Below are 21,063 nucleotides of genomic sequence, written 5' to 3'. Positions count from 1 at the left end.
CAAGAACTCGGTCATCTTCTTATCTTCCCTCCTTCCTCACCATGCCTCACCAGCCCTACCCACACGTCAGAGCTCTTACTTCCTAGTTCTCACCAAGAAAGCGCACACAATAATAAAATTGGTACAGTCCTAGGGAAAGTTCTTACCCTGAAAAACTGAAGAGATTTACAGATCAAGAAAACGCAGTCCCTGAACGTAGTCTCTCACATCCAATTTCATTTCCTTGTGCCTGTGTCTCTTGGGTTCGTTCCCAAATTTTTATTGTACCACATGAAGGGAAGGAGGCCCACAGAGATGGCTCACATCCATACCATGTAAGTAACATGAGGCTCCATACAACAACAGCTCAACTTCAGATTGCTCTTGGGAGAGATTCAAGCATCCAGCCACACAGCTCCAGTCACCCTATTCAAGAGGAATGTAAGTGTGACCAAAAACTACCAACATGTTCCTCACTACAGCCTGGTCTCTCCACGGGCTGCAGGGAAATACCTCCTCCACCCTGTGGTGCTGCCACTGGAGCAGGCTGGAACTGCCGCAGGGTAGGCCCAGCCCCTCCTCACAGGGACCACCTCTGCAGCCCCCTGCTGCCGCCAGCACCTTGCCACATAAGCCACCTTTAACAGGGCTTCCAAGGTCCAAAGGAAGAAAGGAACATGTAATTGTAATAATTTTGAGAAATATTTCAGTGTTGGATGAGGCTATGATGCTTCCCTGTATTGTCAGGTGTGACCGCTGCGGTTATTCAGGAGAACTGGAGCTGAGGAAGTTAACGATGCATTGCTCAAACCTTTCAGTTCACAGCAGCAGTTTCCAGGTTTAAGACCTTTTTGAATAAAATTGCTGAAATACTCTGCCTATCACACTTTTCTGGATTTCAGAACTGAATCACACTCATTTGAACCCTCGTGAGCTTTAAATCAGATCCAACTCATGTCAGTCTGACCTGCTCCGTTAATAGAAGCTAGTCAATGTTATGAGGGCATACGAGAAACCAGCCAATACAGAATGATGTTTCACCTAACAAATCTTTGTTTCCTTGAATGTTTCACTTAGAAATGTTTTGAGTTAGATAGCTTTGGGAGCACTATGCTTAAAGTGCTTACACAGATCTATCCACTACAACTGCCTGACCTCCTTTGTACTCTACTTACATTTCAGTGAACACAACACTGAGGCAATCAGCTCCACAGCATAACTGAATATTGCATGAAAATTTCCTTCTTTTTCCCCTCTGTGTTTACACTACTGTCATATATTACATTATCTTCTTAGATATCTGATTCAGACTCCATTTCTCACTATCCAGTGAGGATTCAGCCCACTACTCAGAGAAAGATGGAGACAGTCAGCCGGAAGCTCATTCCAAAACACCCCTCACAGCTTGAAGCCTGAACCTGAACCACCCACTGATTTTCTTTATCTTGCAATCTGTCCCTTCCTTGCTGCAAAAGTTATGTTTCATGGATGAACTCAGCCTCCTTTATCTTGAGCTTTGGTTGTGTACTGCCATAGCTGCCCTTGGCCTTTTCCAACAGGAATTTGTCATAGTGAGCAGGTAAGTTCTCCTATCCTGCTTCTACCCAAAACATTTCAAGCCCCACATACACATTTTACAGCTTGTTTTATTTGGCTGTCAGTAGTCAATTGATATCTCAATGATCAGGTAATAACAAGGCAGCTAGTTTTTCCATGACAAAAGCCCCCTAGTGATGAAGACCTCTTCATTCTTGAGGATCTTTTTCCCCCCCTTTTGTCTACTGAATTGTGTTTTTGCCCTACTGTACACAGAACATCATTTCACTTCCTTTAGTACGCTATTCTCACTCAGTACACAGTATACTATCTTCATTCCTCTTCAGTTTTGTTGAAATACCTCACATAACTCGCTTGCTTTCTCTTTTCCAATTCCATCAATTATCTGCCAGACTCTTGCCCATGTTCTCCAACACATGAAACTGCCAAGTTTGAAATCTGTCTCTTCCTCTATCTTTTGTTGTATTCCTTTAGTCACACTCCCGGTATTCACCATCATTTCACAGCTCTGAACACCTTTAGTTTTCTGTGCTTTTTCCTCTTTTCTCCTTTAAAACTTTTTAAACACTGGTTTGATATGCCACCCTTACTTCTAGCTACACGACTGACCCTCAAACTCTCACTGGAGACACAGACTTTCTAATAAAGATAACTTCTGTTCCTAACTATGGAAGTACATTTCTTCCTCCATACGTATTCCCAGTCACATTTTCTTCCACAGGCAGTCTCAAGTGCTTACTCAGTACAGAGTTGTCTGCTTCTCCTGTGTTTGGACTTAAAATCAGCCTGTCTCACTGCCATAGAAACCAGCCTGTTTGCAGGCTTCAAAGCCAATTAAAAGAACCCTGTCAGTAATTAAAACTGAGTTCTTGGTATAACAGCATTATGTTAAAGCATTGTAAAAAAAAGCACTAAAAGGGAACCGGCATGACTGTATTCATACCCAAACTGTAACATTACCACCTCATAAAGTCAATGATTCCAATTAATGAATTAGAATCAATAAACGCAGAATTAGAAAAGCCTCGATTTGAGAGTCAGCAGTAATCATTCAGCTATTATGATTAGGCAAAGTAATGCTTCCAAATCCAGAAAGACATAAGATTTAATTCCATTACTCAAGATGCAGAACTGGACCTATTCCTCAAAACACTATCTAGAAAAGGATAAAAGACAATGAGCACACTTTATGTCACTGCCTTCTCAAACATAACCAAGCACTAAGAATTACTTCGGTAGGTGACTGTTTAAACTGTAAGAAAAAATATTGGGTGCAATTCAGAAAACAAGAACAACGGAAAAACACCCCTTGACATTTAGATTTGGGTAGGGAAAACTTGCTTGTTTTTGTAAACCTCTTAAATCAAAGCTAAGTGAAAATATCAAATTCATCTCAAGAGTTATACTCTGTAGTGGTATTGGAAAGATTCCACTTCATGAAAAGATTTTATACACAATGGTTATTTCAGTTGTTCCTGCAGAGAAAACCCTATGTCAGCATTTTCTCCAAATGAAAATCTTCACACTGAAATTATGATTGTGATTTCTATGAAATAATATTTTTTTTCTGTTTCAATTCAATGAACGAAAGCTTGATTAGAAAAAAAGGAAACCCTAAATTAATAGGAATGTTAGCAATAACAAATCATTTAGGAATACAATGAATTAAACATGTATCAACATAAAATCCACGTTCTACATAATACCTAATAAACCAAAACATCAAACTTCTTGTCAGAGGAAGACTATTACTTTCACTTCATTTTAGAAAAAGTAAAAATACAGCTTTTAGAATTTTCTTGTTGGGCATGAATTCAGAGACAAGCAATATTTAGATGTACACATCATTAACAGACAATGGGACAGATTTTAGCTAAGTTTATGGCAAAATTTCAGTGTCTGGGTGGTTGCTTTTTCATTGGTTTTGTTGAAAAAAATAAAAAATCCACGCTGAACATACTGAGCTGTGTCTTACTTACTGAGAATTATTGAAACATCTGTTTTACTTCTGAACTCCACAACCCAGCACCGCTCCAGGATTACCACTTCGGAGGCTTCAGAACTCTGTGAGACATAAAGATGACAAAACATTAGGATTTGGAACCTGACAGGGAAGTCCTTCTGTTTGGCTGTTTGCCGCCAGCACAGCGTGTCGACAGAAAAACAACGAAGTGGAATAGTCACTAGGCAGATGGATACAGGCTTGTTTTAATTACCTATCTGCGCTACCCTACTTCAGTTCAATGAGCTTTAACAGGAATGAACTGCTGGAAAAGGCCACAAAGGAAACTAAGAAAAAAGACCTTGACAGTTTTTTTCATTGCATAGGTTTAGGTGCCACCTCATTCCTAAGCAAATCAGGTAAACCCATCTAATCCCAACTTCCTTATTTACTACTAATGCTGAATGAAAAGTTGGCTTCTATAGTAGAATATTTTCAAGCAAAGGAAACATGCAATCTTCCAATAGGCATTTCTACTTAATTTTCATTTTAAAAGGATTTCTTTATCATAATTTAAAACTTTGAATGTTGTCTGGCTATGCAATTCAGATTGCATTAAGTGATACGGGCTGATTGCAGAGTGTAATATGATACAAGTCACCAGTATCGGTTCTGGTGAGTGCTCTGCAGACAAGACGAAGCCTCTTCTTTTAGTTTAGTGAGACTGACTCATTTTTCAAGAAGAGTGAAGCAATCCATCACTCCCTCAGAATTAATCTTTTTTTTTCCCTTAAAATTTTTATTATCCGTTTTTTTATCCCTAACATCTGGTAATAAATAACCACTAGAACATGCACCCACTCGCTTTCTCACTGCAGGATGCCAACGAGTCACAGAGCTCATTGTCTAATTCAGTGAGATTCTACAGGGACAAACCTAAGTTTTCCTTTAACATTCCTTCCTCGAGTATTTCTTTACTCCAACTGTCCCTAACAATGAAAAATTTCTCATTCTACACCGATTTCACCAGAAGCCTGAACTTGAGTTCCACATATTTGATGCCTAATGAATGACTTTGTAAAAAAAAAAAAAAAAAAAAAAAAGTTCATTAGATGAACTTTAGTCTTCATAGATCATTTAGAGGAAAAAAAGAGGGGAAAGTAATGAAACAGGCATAGTGAGTTTTTGAAGACACACAAGTGCTGTGTTGAGAACTTTTTTTTATTTATAGAATCCAACAAATTGAGCATATATGGTAACGCAGACATGATTTTCAAGTGCTGTCAAATGAGGTATTCTTCAAGCTTCTTATCAGGGAAAGTAAAATAGAAGATCAACATCTTAAAGCCCTTATGAGAAGCAGCTAAATCCATCCTGAGAAAATAAGCAATAATAGTTCTAAAACAGAACAGCAAACTAACTAGAAAGAGCTCTCCACCACAAGAATGCTGATGACTATTTCAACTCTTCAGATTTGAAGCGAGATATGAAGACCAAAATAGTCTCCACTCTGATTGTCCCTAGGTAAGTGGATAACGCAGCCCAATTCCTTTAAGAGGTGGCAATCTTTTAGCAAAAAACAACCTAAAGAAAGGTTTTATTTCAGAAGCTAACAGAGGTGTGAGTCCATTTAACACTCAACTGTAAACACAGTAGAGTTCTACCCAGTTTCTGTCCAAAAAAAATATTCAGATAAACTCTAACAGCTTTGCCCCATTACATACCTAGAGAAAATGGTTCCTCTGCTAATATTCATGTCCCACAGCTCAAACAAGCCAATGTGTTAACTCCCTAGATTTCACATTTCCTCCAAACCATAGATCTGCAGTAATCTGCAGTAAATTGAAGACTCTCACTATATAAAGAAAAGCAACTCCAAGCAACTCCCTGTTGCATGGCTCTCAGAGGAGTCAGGTATACAAAAAGGCCTGGAATAAAGCAATCGCAGCTTCCCTGTAGTTGGGTCTAGTTGCTAAAACTTACAGAGCTGATGTTTGGATTTGTAAAGAAAAGCGTACATAGGGAAAAAAATGGCATCTGGGTAGCAAGAAGAACTATCAAATAATTAACAAGAGTTTCAATCAGCAGCGTTTGTCTCACATTGCAGTGTGAGAAGATGGTTCAGATGACATACAACAAGAGCTACAAACACAAGAAAGGAAGGTGCAGAGTATTTCAAGCTTCCTGCATTTTGAGATGGCAGATACTGCAGTACAAAGGCCTTTTCAGAGACGAATTACTCCATGCCATACACCAATGCAAGCTGGAATGAAATAACGCTGCAACTTCAAATGAATTTATATGCGCTTCCAAGATACACAATTGAGTACTGTGATCAGAGGATGTGCTGTTACTTTTTCTATACAGGTAAGGGAACAAGAAGGGAAACAAGAAAAAAAGATGAAAAGAACATAAGACTGCCAGAAGAGAAAACACATGCTGCTGCAAAACATCTCCCACATCTTGACACAAAGCTGAAGAAAAAGATCTTCAGAATTACTATTATTACAGACTTTTTTTTTTATCATTTAGATAAGTTATACTCTATCTGGCACACAAAAGCCAATGGGAAATTTATCTATAAATGAAATGAAAAATTGCAATCAAGGGATCCATTATGCATATCACAGAGATCAGCTTTGTTTATCAGTATCTAAAGGGACCCCAAATTTCTCTCTTGCTCTAAGTACATAATATGAGCTTATTTGGACTAACTGTTAATTCACTTTTCCTTTTTTGGGATACATATCAAGTCCACAGGCAGCAAAAACGAACAGTAAATTGTTTTAAAACAGTGATTTGAATAGGAAAATAAATGATTCATAAATATAAGTAGAAATATCCTAGTTTAAAATATCCAAGTAACGTTGCTACAGTAGAACAGTGCTCAAACCCTAGAACGAGCAGAGACCGTATCTTTCTATTCACTTAGCTAAATGATGGGCCAAGCTTTGCTATCAGGATGCTGTTGTAAATCCAAAGTAATACTTCCGCTATCGGCTGTGTCTGCTCAGTGTTGAATCAGACTAGTGAAGACACCTGCCCATTTCCACGGCTGGTACTGAAACAAAAGATAGCCGTACTGGAACACATGAGCAGGTGTTTGCTAACTGCATATTCATATCTAGAGCATTTTTGCAGTTAAAAAGCACAAAACTGAAAATACATTCTTAAAGTAGCAAAGATGACACACAGTAGCTGAAGCTACAGCAGTACAGCTTCCAATTGCTTCCAACTATGCACACTGAATTTGCAAGGTACATTGTAATTTGCATTTGTAACTATGTCATTGCAGACTTCCATTTTTTTCTGAATTGGGGGGTGAAAAAGCTTTCCAAAAAAATGAAAGCACTAGGAGACTTATAACTGTCAAACAGTGGCAAGTCTGAGCTCTGTCTGTGTTCCTGTACATTTGTCTCGATGCATCATGGAGGGGGAGTGGAAGCGCGTTAATATAAAAGGGTTCTACAATAGGAGATTTGTTGCTGCAGGGAAAAAGAAAACCTGTTTGCTATATTGAGTAGAGAACTGAACCAATGGTTAAAATTAGAAGTGACATCCCAAGCATTTGCTCCGTGTTAAACAGCAAGTAGAAAAGTAAAACGACAACACTGTGGGACAGAAATAAACACTACAGAAAGTACAAACCCTTCTAATAATACATTTTGAAAAGCCTCCATTATCAAGGGTGGAGAAGAGAAGGTTGTGGGGTAAGGAGGGAATGAGAAGAAATCATACAAAAAATACAAGGATCTCTACTTAAAACTTCAGACTTTTGGTTTATGCTATTTTTTGCCAACTTGAAATAATTAATCAAAGACCTTGGACAGTTCAGTGCTACATACGCCAACCTACTTATGCTTTTCAAAACAGTTATTTTCTACCCTCATTTATTAATGCTCCTGTGATGAAAACAAGTTTAGGTCTAAGTTTTATGGAAAAGTAACAAAATTAAAATGGATACAGTTGCTGTCACTCAGAAGTAACAGAAGAGACAATATTAGGGACAAAAAATTAAAAACCTAAACGCTGATAATTGTTTTTAATTCTTACTAGTTATTTAAGAAAGTATTTTCAAGAGAGGAATCGGTAGCAGCAGGTGAAGTTTCTCAAATTCATTTTGAACCCTTACCGTGTCTTCCCCCAAGCTGCAGTCATCACTGTCCACCAGACACTGGCTATCTGCAAAGCTCAGTGAAGCCTTAACTGCACAGGACTGACCACCAGTACTCTACCACACCTAATGCTTTCACTGGAAGCCACAGACGAAGAGCTGTTCTCTGAGGGGACCTGAAGGACCAGGCATTCAGGCACCCAGAAGGCTGCTTACAGTGATTTACAGGCTAAGCGATGAATGTGCAGGAGGAAGAGCGAAGTGAAGCACCCACTCCTCATTAGGGGCTCTCCCCTAGTTCCATCATGTACCTACACAGCTGCCTATGCAAACCCAGCTCCGAAAACCTCAGTGTCCTCAGATGCCTACCAAAGGCTGACTTTGCAGGAGAAGAACTAGAAGACAGCTAACAGGGATGATGACACAGCCTCTATCTCTTGGCACACCTGCAGTGCACCAAAGGTCTGACTGCAACCCAATGGCAATCATAACCTAACGTGCAATGAACGAACTCCGACACAACAGCAACAAATTTGTAACAGCATTAGGTGTACAACTTGCCTCTGATTCTCAGGTTTTGTAACTTCAGTGTTGGCAAATAAACTAGTCAGGCTGATACCAGCTCACTAACATGAATGCACTCAGGTCGGGCTTTTGACTAAGCATTACCTCCTGCATTTGCTGTTTCAGTGTCAGCACAAATAAGGTTCATCATTCTGCAGTTAAAGCGTAGCTTATATACACGAACTAGCAGAAAAAAGCAACAAGCTTTACCAGGGTAATTTCATTCGCAAATAGAAAAGCTAATAGTCTTAAAATAGACAGGTACAATTTAATTCTACAGTGATATGCCCATTACCAAAAAGACTAAAATACAGTGTTCGAGCTTTGAGGTATTAACAAATGACTGTAAAACACAAGCAAGCATATAACTTGCAAAATTAAAAATCCCCCTTTATATGCTGGCAAACAGTATTCACTGCAACACTCCAACAATCTGAAATCTTTTACGTTACATCTTCTTCTGCCACATTAACATTCCCAGCCCATTACAGAGCCCATGACCCAAGCTGTGCGATAAGGTAATAAGCAGCCACCTTTACAAACCGTCAGCTCATTGAGAGATACTCAAATCGTCATTTTCAAAAAATGCCCTAACCACTGTTAATTAATTAATCCATCATGTAATGCCACTAGATACCAACTTCATGCTGACAATAACAGCACTATCTACATTCACTCCAGAAAATGCTGCTGACTTATGTCACTAAACAAATCCTGCAGAACAAACAAGTACTTTTAATAATCTATTACCTGTAACAAACATGAATAGTTCACCTTTTTTTTTCAGTTTTGAAATTCGTTAATAATGTACAAACACATTCCCTCCATTTACACCCCATATTCACTGTTTATTATGCATATGCTTATTTTAAAAAAGAAATCAAAGTTAAACACTTTTTACATTCTACACACAGCTTGAAAGAATCTCAAATTACCCTTCTTACCTAAAAGTTAATTATATACAACTCAGATGAGAATTAGTTATGTTTTCCAAAAAGTTCTATTTTGGTGCAAGACTCCAGGGCCATATCACAACACACACCTCAGATAACACACTTAAAAAAAAATTTGTTTCCCCCTTTGTTTTACACTTTTTGGCTGTCTTTGAAAGAAAGAAAGAAAAAAAGAAAAGTGTTATTAATCACTGGCTCAGTTCCCAATATAATATCTTCTACTTCAAAAATAGCCTAGAATAAGAATGTTAACTGTACTTTAAAATAAGGTATTGACAGCTTAATTACAGCTTTTACCAGTTTTAGCAGTACCAGAAGGGTAAGGAAGGCAGAATACCAAAATGTTATTGCTACAAGTATTGTGCATTTGTAAAAGGCATTAACTTAGCATATTTAAAGGTCAACAGTAAAGGATGTTTCTTTCCACATCTGCCAATTCTCACCATTTTATTGTAAGTTCACAGTATCTGCCATAACTTTCAGTAATTCCCAGTTCCTGGAGGCACAATATCACAAGCTTTTATTATCAATGTCAGCCTTCCTGCAGGAAGAGAGCTTGAGGCAGAACCTAAGCATTCAAAGCCACAAGGTTCCCAAAGAAGATTTCTCCTCTTGGTGGAGTTTTTTTTTTGTTTGTTTGTTTGTTTTAAAGATGAGTGATTTTAACCCAAACTCCTATTTTTTAAGGGTCAAAACTAGTTAAATCTTGAAGTGGTAAGACAGCATGCTTCAAAGAGATACAAGTGAAGCTTCCTTGCTGTGGTCCATTTGACCCATGTGTTCATCTCTCCTATAAAAAAAAAAAAGGCTCAGATGAAACAGCTAATGAGAAGAATCACACCCTTCCTTCAGGAAGCCCAAGGAGTGGGAAAGATTAAAGACCCCCAACCACTCCACGGGGAGGAATTTTCTGATAGAGGAAAAAAAATTAACTCAGGTGTTCAAGAACTGATGTGTTTTACTCATTTCGGTACAACGGAATAACAGAGGATGACATTGTCTTGATACATAAGATACATAAGTTTCCTAGCACTACCTTTATTGACAGCCACCATGTTATGATTACACCCTTAAATAACAACTTCCAGCTGTGAGTAAACTATATAAAAACACTTTAAAAATAGCAGTGGATGCATTCATAGCATTCCCTACATGAGAACAGAAGTCCTACCTGAATGGTTAACAACCTTTATTTAGTCATTTCTATTCAGTACCAAGTTCAGCCTAAACAATACTGTGCTGACAAGACCCTGTGAAAAGAAACATCATATTTAATGTTAGGACATTTCTGGCTATTTGACTTGAGCATACAATAAGTGCAAAAATACAGATGTTTCAAGCATCAGCAGCCAGGCCTGACCTGATCTCAGCGGAAAATGGATCGCTAATATAGATCTGCTATTCCTCCAGCAAACCCTGCCAAGCAAGATTTTATGAACATTGATACAGACCTTGATGAATAAAACAATTGGTAATAGCTTTGTATCTTTACTATTGAGGACAAAGAAGGGATCATCATCTTCTACAATGACTCTCCCCACCCAAAAACCAAGTTCCAGGTACCCATTTGAAAGGTTTGATGTAGTCTCTTTTCACACCAGGGTTTTTTACCCTCTCAGATGTGTGTTCTACTCGCTAACTCTCAATGGCACACCTCTGTCTTCAAAGAGCCCCATATATTTTCAAACGTATGCCTACATGTACTACCCACAGCATCTCGTGGTAAGGAACTCCAATACTTCCACTACCTGCTCCATGAAAAATCACTTCATTTTGCTTGCATACTGGTTCCTACTGACTTCTCTTAACATCCCAAGTTCTTGCACTAGAATAGCCGATAAACCATTAATGCTCATCTCCTTCAAGTTGTTCATGATTTTGGATATTGCTATCACAGACCATCTTCCTTATCTCTTCTCCAGGCTGAAGAATTCCATCTTGATTCTTCCTTGTACTGATGACCCTAATAGCCCTTCTCTGAAACTTCCCCATCTACTTTATGTGCTATGAGGGGAACTGAACTACATGGTAGATCTTCAGTCTTCATAAAGATTCAGTGACGATTTCTTCTCTCTTTTCCCAGCAACTCTTAACATTCAACTTAAGCAGAACCACACCTGATCATCGAAGGCCGTCTTTCCAATTTAGAGACTAGGATGTCATGGAGAACAGTGTCAAATGCTTTGCACAAGCACAGTTAGATGACGTCAGTTGTTCTTCCCCTATCCATCAATGCTGTAACACCATTGTATAAGGCTACCAGATTTGTCAGCTGCGATCTGCCTTTATTGAAGCTATGTTGGCTGCTGCCAATCACCTTATTTTCCATGTACCTTAGCATAGTTTTCACAAGGATACGCTATCAGCTTTTCTTTTTTTGGTGTTAGAATAAACAAAATAAAACCAATTGCAAAAATTTAAGGTCTTGAATATTGTAACTTATAAGTGCTAATATATCCAATATATGTATTATTAAGATAAATCCTGCTCCTCAGAGTCTTTGGATCTATCATAATGATGCTCACTTCTATTTGGAAGCGAGCTATCATTTTTTCCCCCAAGCTTTAGTCTTCTGAGCACAGTACTTACAAAAGAAGCAAACACTATTTTTCAAGATGCTCATGACTCAGTGTGCTAAGAGACTAGTGCTGTGTGACTAGCTATAGTCCCTAAGAGGACCAAAAGAATTCCAAGGAGACCTAAAAATTGTCTCCAGGTAGTCTTTGCCCAACTGCAATAAATTCCAACTTCTACACAGACAACCAAGTAAAATAAGCCCTTCCAATGCCTTTTATTTTAAACCATCTATTTTACTTCCTCCCTTCTCCACGTTCTCTCAGGCTGAAAGGGCCATAAGCAGGGACGCCAAAACACAGCTCTGCCTTTAAGCTGACCTAGCACACCTCTGTTCTTTACAATAGCAACATTAAGCCCTTGATATTTCAAATGCATACATTCTGTATTTTATGTTTCAGGAAAAGCAAAACAACCAATGGCAGAAAACTACACCACACAGAAGCCCAAACCTGTTAAGGCCAAGGGAAATCCAAAAAAAAAATTCTCCCAGAGAAACTTTCCTTCTCATCTTCTCTGACAACCAATAAGTCACTGGACATAAAAGGCAAAGTGAGCAATTCATGTGTGGGCACCCAAAGGCAGCAAACCATCTAGGTTACAAGCGCTTAAAATTTGGAAAGCTCTTATATCATACACCATAAAATGAGAGCTTTCATAACCTTACCACTGCAAGTTGAAAAAAGGGAAAAGCCACCTGCCTTCTCTACTGATTAACAAGATCGTTTTATTTCAAACATGGTATTGACTTTCTGATCTTCAGGATTATGTCTTAAGAACTCTCTAACTAAAGAGGAGCTAGTGAAGTATTCATGTGACAAATTGTTGAAGTTAAGTGCTTAGAAACTAGAAGACAAACCTTGTAAGCATCAAGAAAATTGTTTTTATTCAGTTAAGCATCAAATTAAAAGGTGGCATTTCACAAATATCATGTCCATCCCACTTTTAATACACAATGAAATTGGCTTTAAAATGTTAGAAAAAAATAGTTCAAAGAAGTATCTAGATTTATTTGAACATCATGTATTTGTATTTTAAGGTTATTTGAAAGAACAGTAACTAAGCACAGAGAAACGTAAAGAAGAAAGAAGTAAATTCATGCAGACAATCGATTCAGGACAAAAATAGCCAGATATCACTGGAGAGACACTTCTCATAAAACAATTGCTTCATCTCTAATCTCTCAGGCCATCCTCAAGGGAAACCAACAAACCACTTCCCAAACAGGAGCTCTGGAACAGAGGCTGCAGTTTTACAGGCAACTAAACTGACATAACAGCTAAAATTCATAACTCTGCTAGGTACCAAATGCATCTAATGGGCCATAAAATAAAAATTACGGGCTCTGTATGATCTCTCCCTCCACAGCCAGCTCCTCACATTCCAACAGCTCTGAATGGTGCGTCTCTTTCTCTCTCACCCCTTCCCCTCCACCAAGAGCACTCCACCTATTCTCACCCCTCTCCTCCTGGGAGCTACCTTTTCTTTCCAAGATGGTGAAATTAATCCATATTTAACTGAACTCCGTGCAACTGTACTCACCTTTTATTTAGCTTGGAATACTGCTCGTTTGATTTCAGACCTTAACAAAGGCATTTGTGGATCAAGAGTTTGTCACTTCACAGCTGCAGCAGTCAGTCTAATAGACTGCATAGCCTCTAACTACCCATCTTCTCTTACTTATGCTGTCACATCACCACAGATGCAACAGCACTATTCTTGTTGAGAATAACACGCACAGAAAAAAAAAAAGGAATGATGAGCCCGCAGACAGAATTTTTCTAAAAGGTGTTTTTAGCAGGTAGGAAAGAGAAATCAATAGGTAAGTATGTGAGAGCAAGAAGCATGCTGACTTGTTGGAGCAGGTACGCCATAGCACATTTCAATGCAAACTAAATTTAGTGACTTTATATACACTGAAAATAATGTTTTCAAGACACCCATCTAAGAAGTGTCATTTTTATATAGCAATCAGTCAATACATTAGAGCAAACTTATCTGTTTAAAGACCTAGCCACCCTCTCTCTGCAAATACATTCTTGTCTTTTTACACTTCACAAAAATCCAAGTATATTGAAAAAGCAGCACAAAATTTAACCCCAGCTCATAACTGCAAGCTACAGCTATGCACTCCTTATTTGAAGATAAGATCATGAAAACAGAAAAGATCCATCTACACAGGCTACTATCAGCCTTGCAGAGTCTCAAATATTTAAGTGGCATGCTCTACATGCAAAGCAGATGCAAAAAAAAATTAAGGCATTTTAAGATTAATTTACAGAAATGCAGTTATCTAGAAACTACCTGTTGATAACGTGATCAACAGGCACTCAATATTTATTTACATCTAAATACTATTTCTGCACAATTTATAAGTCTCAATATAGTGACAAAATTGGTGTCTAGAGTACCATGTGCTGGCTATAAACAAGCATCAAATAGATCATTAAAATTAATCACAAGTAGCACACTCTACCGTGCCTTAAAACACCCTCCATGGACTCCTAACACAAATATTCAAGGCATTGTTTCAAAACGCAGGTAGTCTCACTCCTAATAAAAAAGAAATCATGGCATCTGCCTTCTTAAAGCATTCAACTTCATACATGCAAACTTTAATTAGTAGATCACTTTGAATGAAATAATTCAGGTTTTTATACCCAATATCAAGCTTCTATTGAACAACTGCCCACCGACCTGGTTATTTCGCTTGAATCTCACAATCAAGAAGTCTGTCCTGCCCACAGGTAAAAACACTATCAGTCTTCACAGTAGCTGGTTTTCACCAGTCTGTTTAAAGGTCACTTACATTGAACAGTCTTATATAAAAGTAGCTGATGAGGGCAGGAAGTCTTACCCACTAAAGGATATAGAAGGAAAAAACATGGAAAGGAGTCACAGAGGTATAAGCCAAAATCAACTCAAAAGGCTATAAGAAGTTTGGTCTTCAGAAGTGGATTTGGCCTGTTAGGAATTTGTTTTTAAAACATGTTTTTCTATAACTTCCGTCGTGTGGAATTGAGGAAAAAGTCAGGCTATTTCACAAGGCTAACTATATTTGGTTACTATTTATGAAATGAATGTCAGAATTTTATCATCACTGAATAGATAATCGTCTCAATTTGCTTCTAAATTTATTCGAATTGTACACACATACTCAAAACATTCCCTAGTAAAGAATGCAGACAAGGACAAATATTTCGGAATCTTAGCTACCTTCCAGAGAAAAACATTTTTCATCGCTCCAATTACGTTAGCATCTTAGAAAAATTCAAATTGTTGTTTTCCTAACTGGATTACTTAAACAGAAGAACAATATTTACATCAAGTTAGCCATCTAAATTAAAAAAGAAAAAGCTTGAATACAGCAATAAACTAGACAATCTGTACAAAAGCCCATCTCATACAGTATCTGTTTATGACAGCAAACAAACACCTAACTGGGGAATTCTTTAAGAACATGGCAGCGATGCCACCATGCTACGCTACACCACCACCAAGCTTCAAACAGTCTGGTTCAGGGACCTTTCGGAGCAAATGAGTCATTCTGTTTAATTAATGTGTAGATTTCTTCAGCATATTGCATTCACCAGTATGTCTACTTCTACAATTTATTACAATTTTTAATTACTTTAAATAAACATCTACAACAGACCATCTTCTAGATTGCTCTATGCCCACAACTACCACTGAAGAAAACCGAAGTGAAAGCTCCAGTAAAACCATTTGAAGACATTTGTAAATACTCAAAGTATACAACCCATCTATATTGAATGTGCAAAAAGGGCCCTATAGAACACTAAAGAGTTCCTGCACAGAACTATTCCTACATTTTTGTCTCTGAAAATGTGAGGTTGGATACAAACCATAAATCCAACTGCTGCAATTACCCTCTCCTAATTTGTAGGGAATGTTTTTACCTAGCAAATGTGTCAAAAGTTTATGTTGCGCAACCATATTCAGAGATACCATTTCTAGCAGACTTTATAGTAGATCTTCCTCAAGGAAAACTTTATTTACAACATAATGATACATAAACAGTCTCAAAAGAGTCTATCCATTTGCGTAGCCTAAACAAGAAATCACAGCTGGCTTATAAAACCGTGTGTCTATATACACATACATACAAACATTCACTGAAAATTTGATGAAATGCTATGCAGAATTAGGTAAAAGTTATCTCACCACAAGTGAGACGTGATTTCAAGAAAAAACAGTAATTTATGTTTCCTGGGAAAAAAGTAACGAATATGACTTGAATATGGTTTTAGAGCAAAGACCGGCTAAAGAGACAGATGAATAAATTCAATACGCTTGCATGCTTCTTTTTTCCCTTTTTTTTCCTCTCCTTACATTGCAGTTCATATTGCACTTGCAAGTCTTTACATAAAGTACTCTAAAAGCTTACTGGCATCCCACTATGATTTTACTGCATGCTTACTGAGCAGACTTAGGATATAATAACCTCTATCTTGCCCTTCTGCATTTTCATTCTTCTTTGGTCATAAAAAGACAGCTTCAAGTTTCTGAAACAATTATTTCAAATACTCAATTACAGATAACAGTAATTAACTTTCCCAAAAGCATTTTCAGAGCAAAATTAAAATACATTCATGGATGTTATTAAAAGAAAGGTGCAGCTGAAAGCACTGGATTAAAAATGATGAAACTGCACAGCGTTCTGGAAATGTCAATGCTTATTGCGACATAACAGCTTTGAAACAGTTTTCAGAGGCAAGTTCAATCCTCATTTGGTTTTCACATTCTAACTTGAAGCTGTAAATTACTGGTCTCAGTAAGGGGAAGAGGGAAAAGCCCTAGACATTAGTATTTTTAGCACTGATCATAAACAGCAAATCAAAAGCTTTCCAATACACATTACAAATGCCTAGAGTGTAATTGCAGCTATGGTACTCACCCCTCACCCCCCCAAATTCAAGAGAACCAATTGCATTTTTTCCTTACAGACTGAAATAAGCAATAACCCCATTTGTCTCTATAACACTTCCAATTGCGTGCCAACACATGTAAATACGTGCACAGAATACTGCAATTACACAAAGTGTACACCTGCAAATATACGTATACCCATTGCTAAGACATACCATTACACGTTTGATCCTTTGTGGTTTTAATAACATTCCTCCTTTTCCATGCTGCCAAATTTCTTCAAAAAGGAGTTTCAGCAGCAGCCCACAGGCAAACTAGAGACTAAGCAAGCAGCAAAGGGAAGTAGTCTCAGAGTGAAATAAGTTGCATATGATTTTTCATGTTTCTACTCACTTGCTTCACTTTCTATCTAGACCAAAACAGAAAAAAGCTCCCCAAGAAACTTATACAAACAGTTCACTTTTTCAGTAGGTCTTATCACTGCTTTGGCATTTCATCACCCTCAAAAGCGATTTATTGCTTCATATATCATCTCACTGTAATTGTTGTGCCTTAAACACTGAGTGAATGATTTGATACTCCCCAGGAAACTGATCAAAATGACATAACATGAAGGGCAACCAACAATCTACGGGATGATAAAATAAAAGCACATTAAAAAATAGCACGCTCTTACACTCTGCTGCATAGACACCCTATGAAACTACTTAAAACATTGACTTCAGTACCCAAAACATCCATCATTACTACTACTACTGTAAACATAGCAGCTAACAGCAACATTTAAGAAGCATTACAGAAGATGTATGTTTATCATACTGAGATGCTATGGTCACATTCTACAAGGCATGAAGAGAACATACCAGCTAATTGTTTAGAAGCAAATACACACCATTAATGAAACCATTCTGCTTTGTCTCCTTCCCTAGCAACACTTGACTACCTCCTGAGTTCGCGAACAACCTGGTAAAATATGGTACAAACAGCAACACCACTGCATGTGTGTTTTATGTCATCTTGGTTGAACAGCACTAAAAGCCCACCAAGCAGTATCCAGACATGAGTGCTCTCACATCTGTAATGGCAAGGGACCAGAGGAATGAGATTCCCGACTCTGGTCTGGTATTTCCTCTTGGAACTCAGCTCAGAGTAGGAGTCACAGAATGGGTTGGGTTGGAAGGGACCTTAAAGACCACCCAGTTCCAACCCCCTGCCATGGGCAGGGACACCTCCCACCAGACCAGGTTGCCCAAAGCCCCATCCAGCCTGGCCTTGAACACCTCCAGGGATGGGGCATCCACAGCTTCTCTGGGCAGCCTGTGCCAGGGCCTCACCACCCTTTGAGTGAAAGAACTTCCTCCTAACCTCTAATCTAAGTCTCCCCTCTTTTAGTTTAAAACTATTCCCTCTTGTCCTAGCACTGTCTGCGTGAGTAAAAAGATGCTCCATCTTTTTTATAAGCCCCCTTTAAGTATTGAAAAGCTTCAATGAGGTCTCCCCAGAGTTCTCCAGGCCAAACACCCCCAGGTCTCTCAGGCTTTCTTCATAGGAAAGGTGTTCTGGCCTTCTGATCATCTTTGGGGGAATACAAGCTATTTCATCCCCTCTGGGAATTTTGAGGGGAAGAGAGAGAAAAAAAAAAAAAAAAAAGAATCAGCTACTTTTTCTCCCCTTACTGTTAACTCTGCAGTCTTGTTCCAAATCCCTGTAGAGGAGGAAGCCTGGAGCCACCAGCTCCCTACCCACTGAGCACATGACCTCTGGAGACCTGTTTCTAGACATCTTCACAAGTAACTCCTCAGACAGCATTTTTTCAGAGTTTGGGGCAAAAAGGTGGATAAAGCTGAGTGAGCAGCATTGCACTTGCCAACAAAGTCCTCAGCCCAGAAGTTTTGTATGAAGCTTTGACTGACTTGATTGTTACTTCTGTCACGTTGCCATGGACTCAAATCCAAACTGAACCATCAAATAGTTAGATAACCATGTCTGATGTCTGGATACAACTTGGGGGAGGGTGGAGAAGGAGATATCTGCAATTCTGTTTAGATGCTGTCATCATTAACAGCTTTCCTCCTGCTTAAGTCTTGTTATTACTACTTAACAAGTACAGGAAAAACTTGATAGTGACATGAATCCCACCTTCTTGCATAAAGTGAGCTTACCATCACTCTGGGCGGTGGCATAGCAAGTACAGATCAATACACCCAAGTGTTGCAGACCTTCAGAAAGGTGAGGTTCGGTGACCACGCAACCGAACTAAATTTTGACTTCCTCAGCATATCAAGAGCCGCACACAATGACCCTGGGCATCGATGTTCATGAAGAGACCAGCAGCAGAGGAAGGAGTGGACACAGCCACGATAAGGAGAAAGCTCATCACACCTTGCCAAAATTGAGCATTGGTACTGTGGTTGGCAGTAGCATTTGTAGGCAGGGGTGGGGTTGGGTGTACACTCACACTTATTCATTGTTAAGCCACAGGAGTTCAGTTACTTTAGATAGAAATGAAGAAACTTCAAACCAGTAAGCATGAAACCATATATAAAAATGGAAACAAAAAATCAAGCAAAGGATCTAAGAAATTTTTAAGAACAAATTTAAAGAAATCAATAATCAAATGAGAAGAAACTAACTTTAGAAATTTAGGCATTTTTAACTTCCTAGATGTAATTAGTCAGTTTAAGAATCTGATAAAACTGCAGCAATTTCTGAGAAAAGGAGAAAGAACTTACACTCACTTCATTTAATCTTTCTTGTAACTACTGCCAGGGATACACAAAATCTGTCTTCAAGCCTTTACCACAGAACATCTACAGAGAAAATTTTCACACAAGCAAGAAGTAAAAGAGAAGCAGCTTTCAGTAACATCTTACCCTATGCAATATATCAGAAAGGAGAACTAGAGCTAACTTTTAACCTCTTGTGCTGTTCCTAAACTGACACACACTAAGTACTTTCTTAAAACGCATCCAGAGTTTAATCCATGCAAGCGGCAAGGAACATTAAGCAGCAATATCATATCCAGTATTTCAAGTGTTTTGCTAGTAGTTGCTGGCTATGCTAGAGTAATTACCCATTACATAATCCCATACATACATTAATCCCAAATGATGTTACTTGTGCCAACAGAAAGCTTCTTGCATCAGTTTTTGAATTTAGATTACCTGTAATTAAAACTCCATGCTATATTCTGATTCTACCTCATTACTGTTGTTTTTGTTTTGTCTTTTTTAAAATAATCAACTTTCAAAAACCTTTTTTCTTGTCAGAGTGTAGCATGCTGAAAAAGGATTTCACAAAGTTTATCTGTCCTCAGGCACTGCCAACCATCATGCTTGTAGGCCTTAAATAACTGAACTCTGACAGAGACTACAGTGAAGCCCACCTTGCATCCAAAATGGCACTGCTGTTCTCACGCCGCCAGGCTGCTAAGATCCTCCAGCCACATTCTTACATTGACTACCTTACATTTTAACTTAAGATTGCCGTAAAAGCCAAACAAATTTTACAAGTGTTTCTACAAATATGAATCACTAACATCAAGTGATGTTAATGCAATACCATACTAGATTATGAAGAAATAAAGACTGGATTCAGCCTTCAGCTGTCTTGCCCTATTTCATTTCCTGTGTGCATTTTCATCTTCTGAAAAGCGTACTATATTAGTGAGGGAATAGATTGAAATTACACTGTAATTATCATGAAATGAGTTTTCCCAGCAAGAACACTGTAATAGACAGAAATAATGCTGAGTGATTATTTAGGTGTTTTTTTTCCTTTTGTTTTATTTGGTTTTGCGTATATGTTTTGTTGTTGTTATTGTTCTGTTCAGTTATTTATTTATTTATTGGGTTTTTGTTTTGTTTTTTCCTTTTTTTTTTTTGCTCTTGTTTTTGCTAGAGTCTGGGTAGCTATACAGATACATAAAGCACAGTCAAAAGCCAAAACAGTCTCCCAGACATTCACAGCTCCAAGCACAATTGTAATTCCTGTACTCTGCTGAAGGAGACATGCATAAAGGATGCAGTGAAAGGAAACATAAAAGAATGGAGTGAGCTTGCTAGATGACGGTGCTTCATAATCCCTCCCATTCGCAGAGAAGCTGCAGCACCCTGCTCTCCACGGGGCGCTACCAGACGCCTGCAAACTTGCAGTATTGGAGAGCAGCAGCCAGCCTGGTGGTCAACACATTCCTAGCAGCTGCTGGGAGTTGGTAACCGCACGGCTTACGGCCACTGCTACTTCCATTTCAGCCTGACAGCCTTCCAGTGCATCAGGCTGAAGAAACAAAACAGCACATATTCATTAATACAACACAACATACAACAGTTACTTTGGGCTCCCTTTGGTAGCCACGGATAACAGTTAACCACTTGCCCCATTTGGCCCTAATGCAAAACGTAATGCAGAAAATTAGTACAATCATCTTGCCATTTGTGAAGGCATCAAGATTACTTGTCAAAGTTGGCTTAATAATTGAAAATACAGTA

At 38.4% G+C, this 21,063-nt stretch overlaps 1 protein-coding gene across 25 annotated transcripts in view; it reads right to left on the bottom strand.

Moving 5' to 3' along the window:
- Positions 1-21,063, bottom strand: part of INPP4B (inositol polyphosphate-4-phosphatase type II B) — a 361,482-nt gene that overhangs the window by 249,767 nt on the left and 90,652 nt on the right. For 24 of the 25 annotated variants that reach the window (XR_014583909.1, XM_083834868.1, XM_083834859.1 and 21 more), the window contains one exon: positions 3,516-3,600. Coding sequence is in view for 21 of the 25 variants with exons in the window: in XM_083834868.1 (XP_083690994.1) it covers positions 3,516-3,600 (85 nt within the window). In the remaining 4 variants the exon portion in view is untranslated. Of the gene's footprint in view, positions 1-3,515; positions 3,601-14,380; positions 14,487-21,063 lie in introns of those variants that run through there. The other variant, XM_083834874.1, reaches the window with a different exon arrangement.

This window comes from Anser anser (assembly GCF_964211835.1).
Source record: "Anser anser genome assembly, chromosome: 4".
Lineage (NCBI taxonomy): Eukaryota > Metazoa > Chordata > Aves > Anseriformes > Anatidae > Anser > Anser anser.
This window is presented reverse-complemented; position numbering and strand designations above follow the sequence as displayed.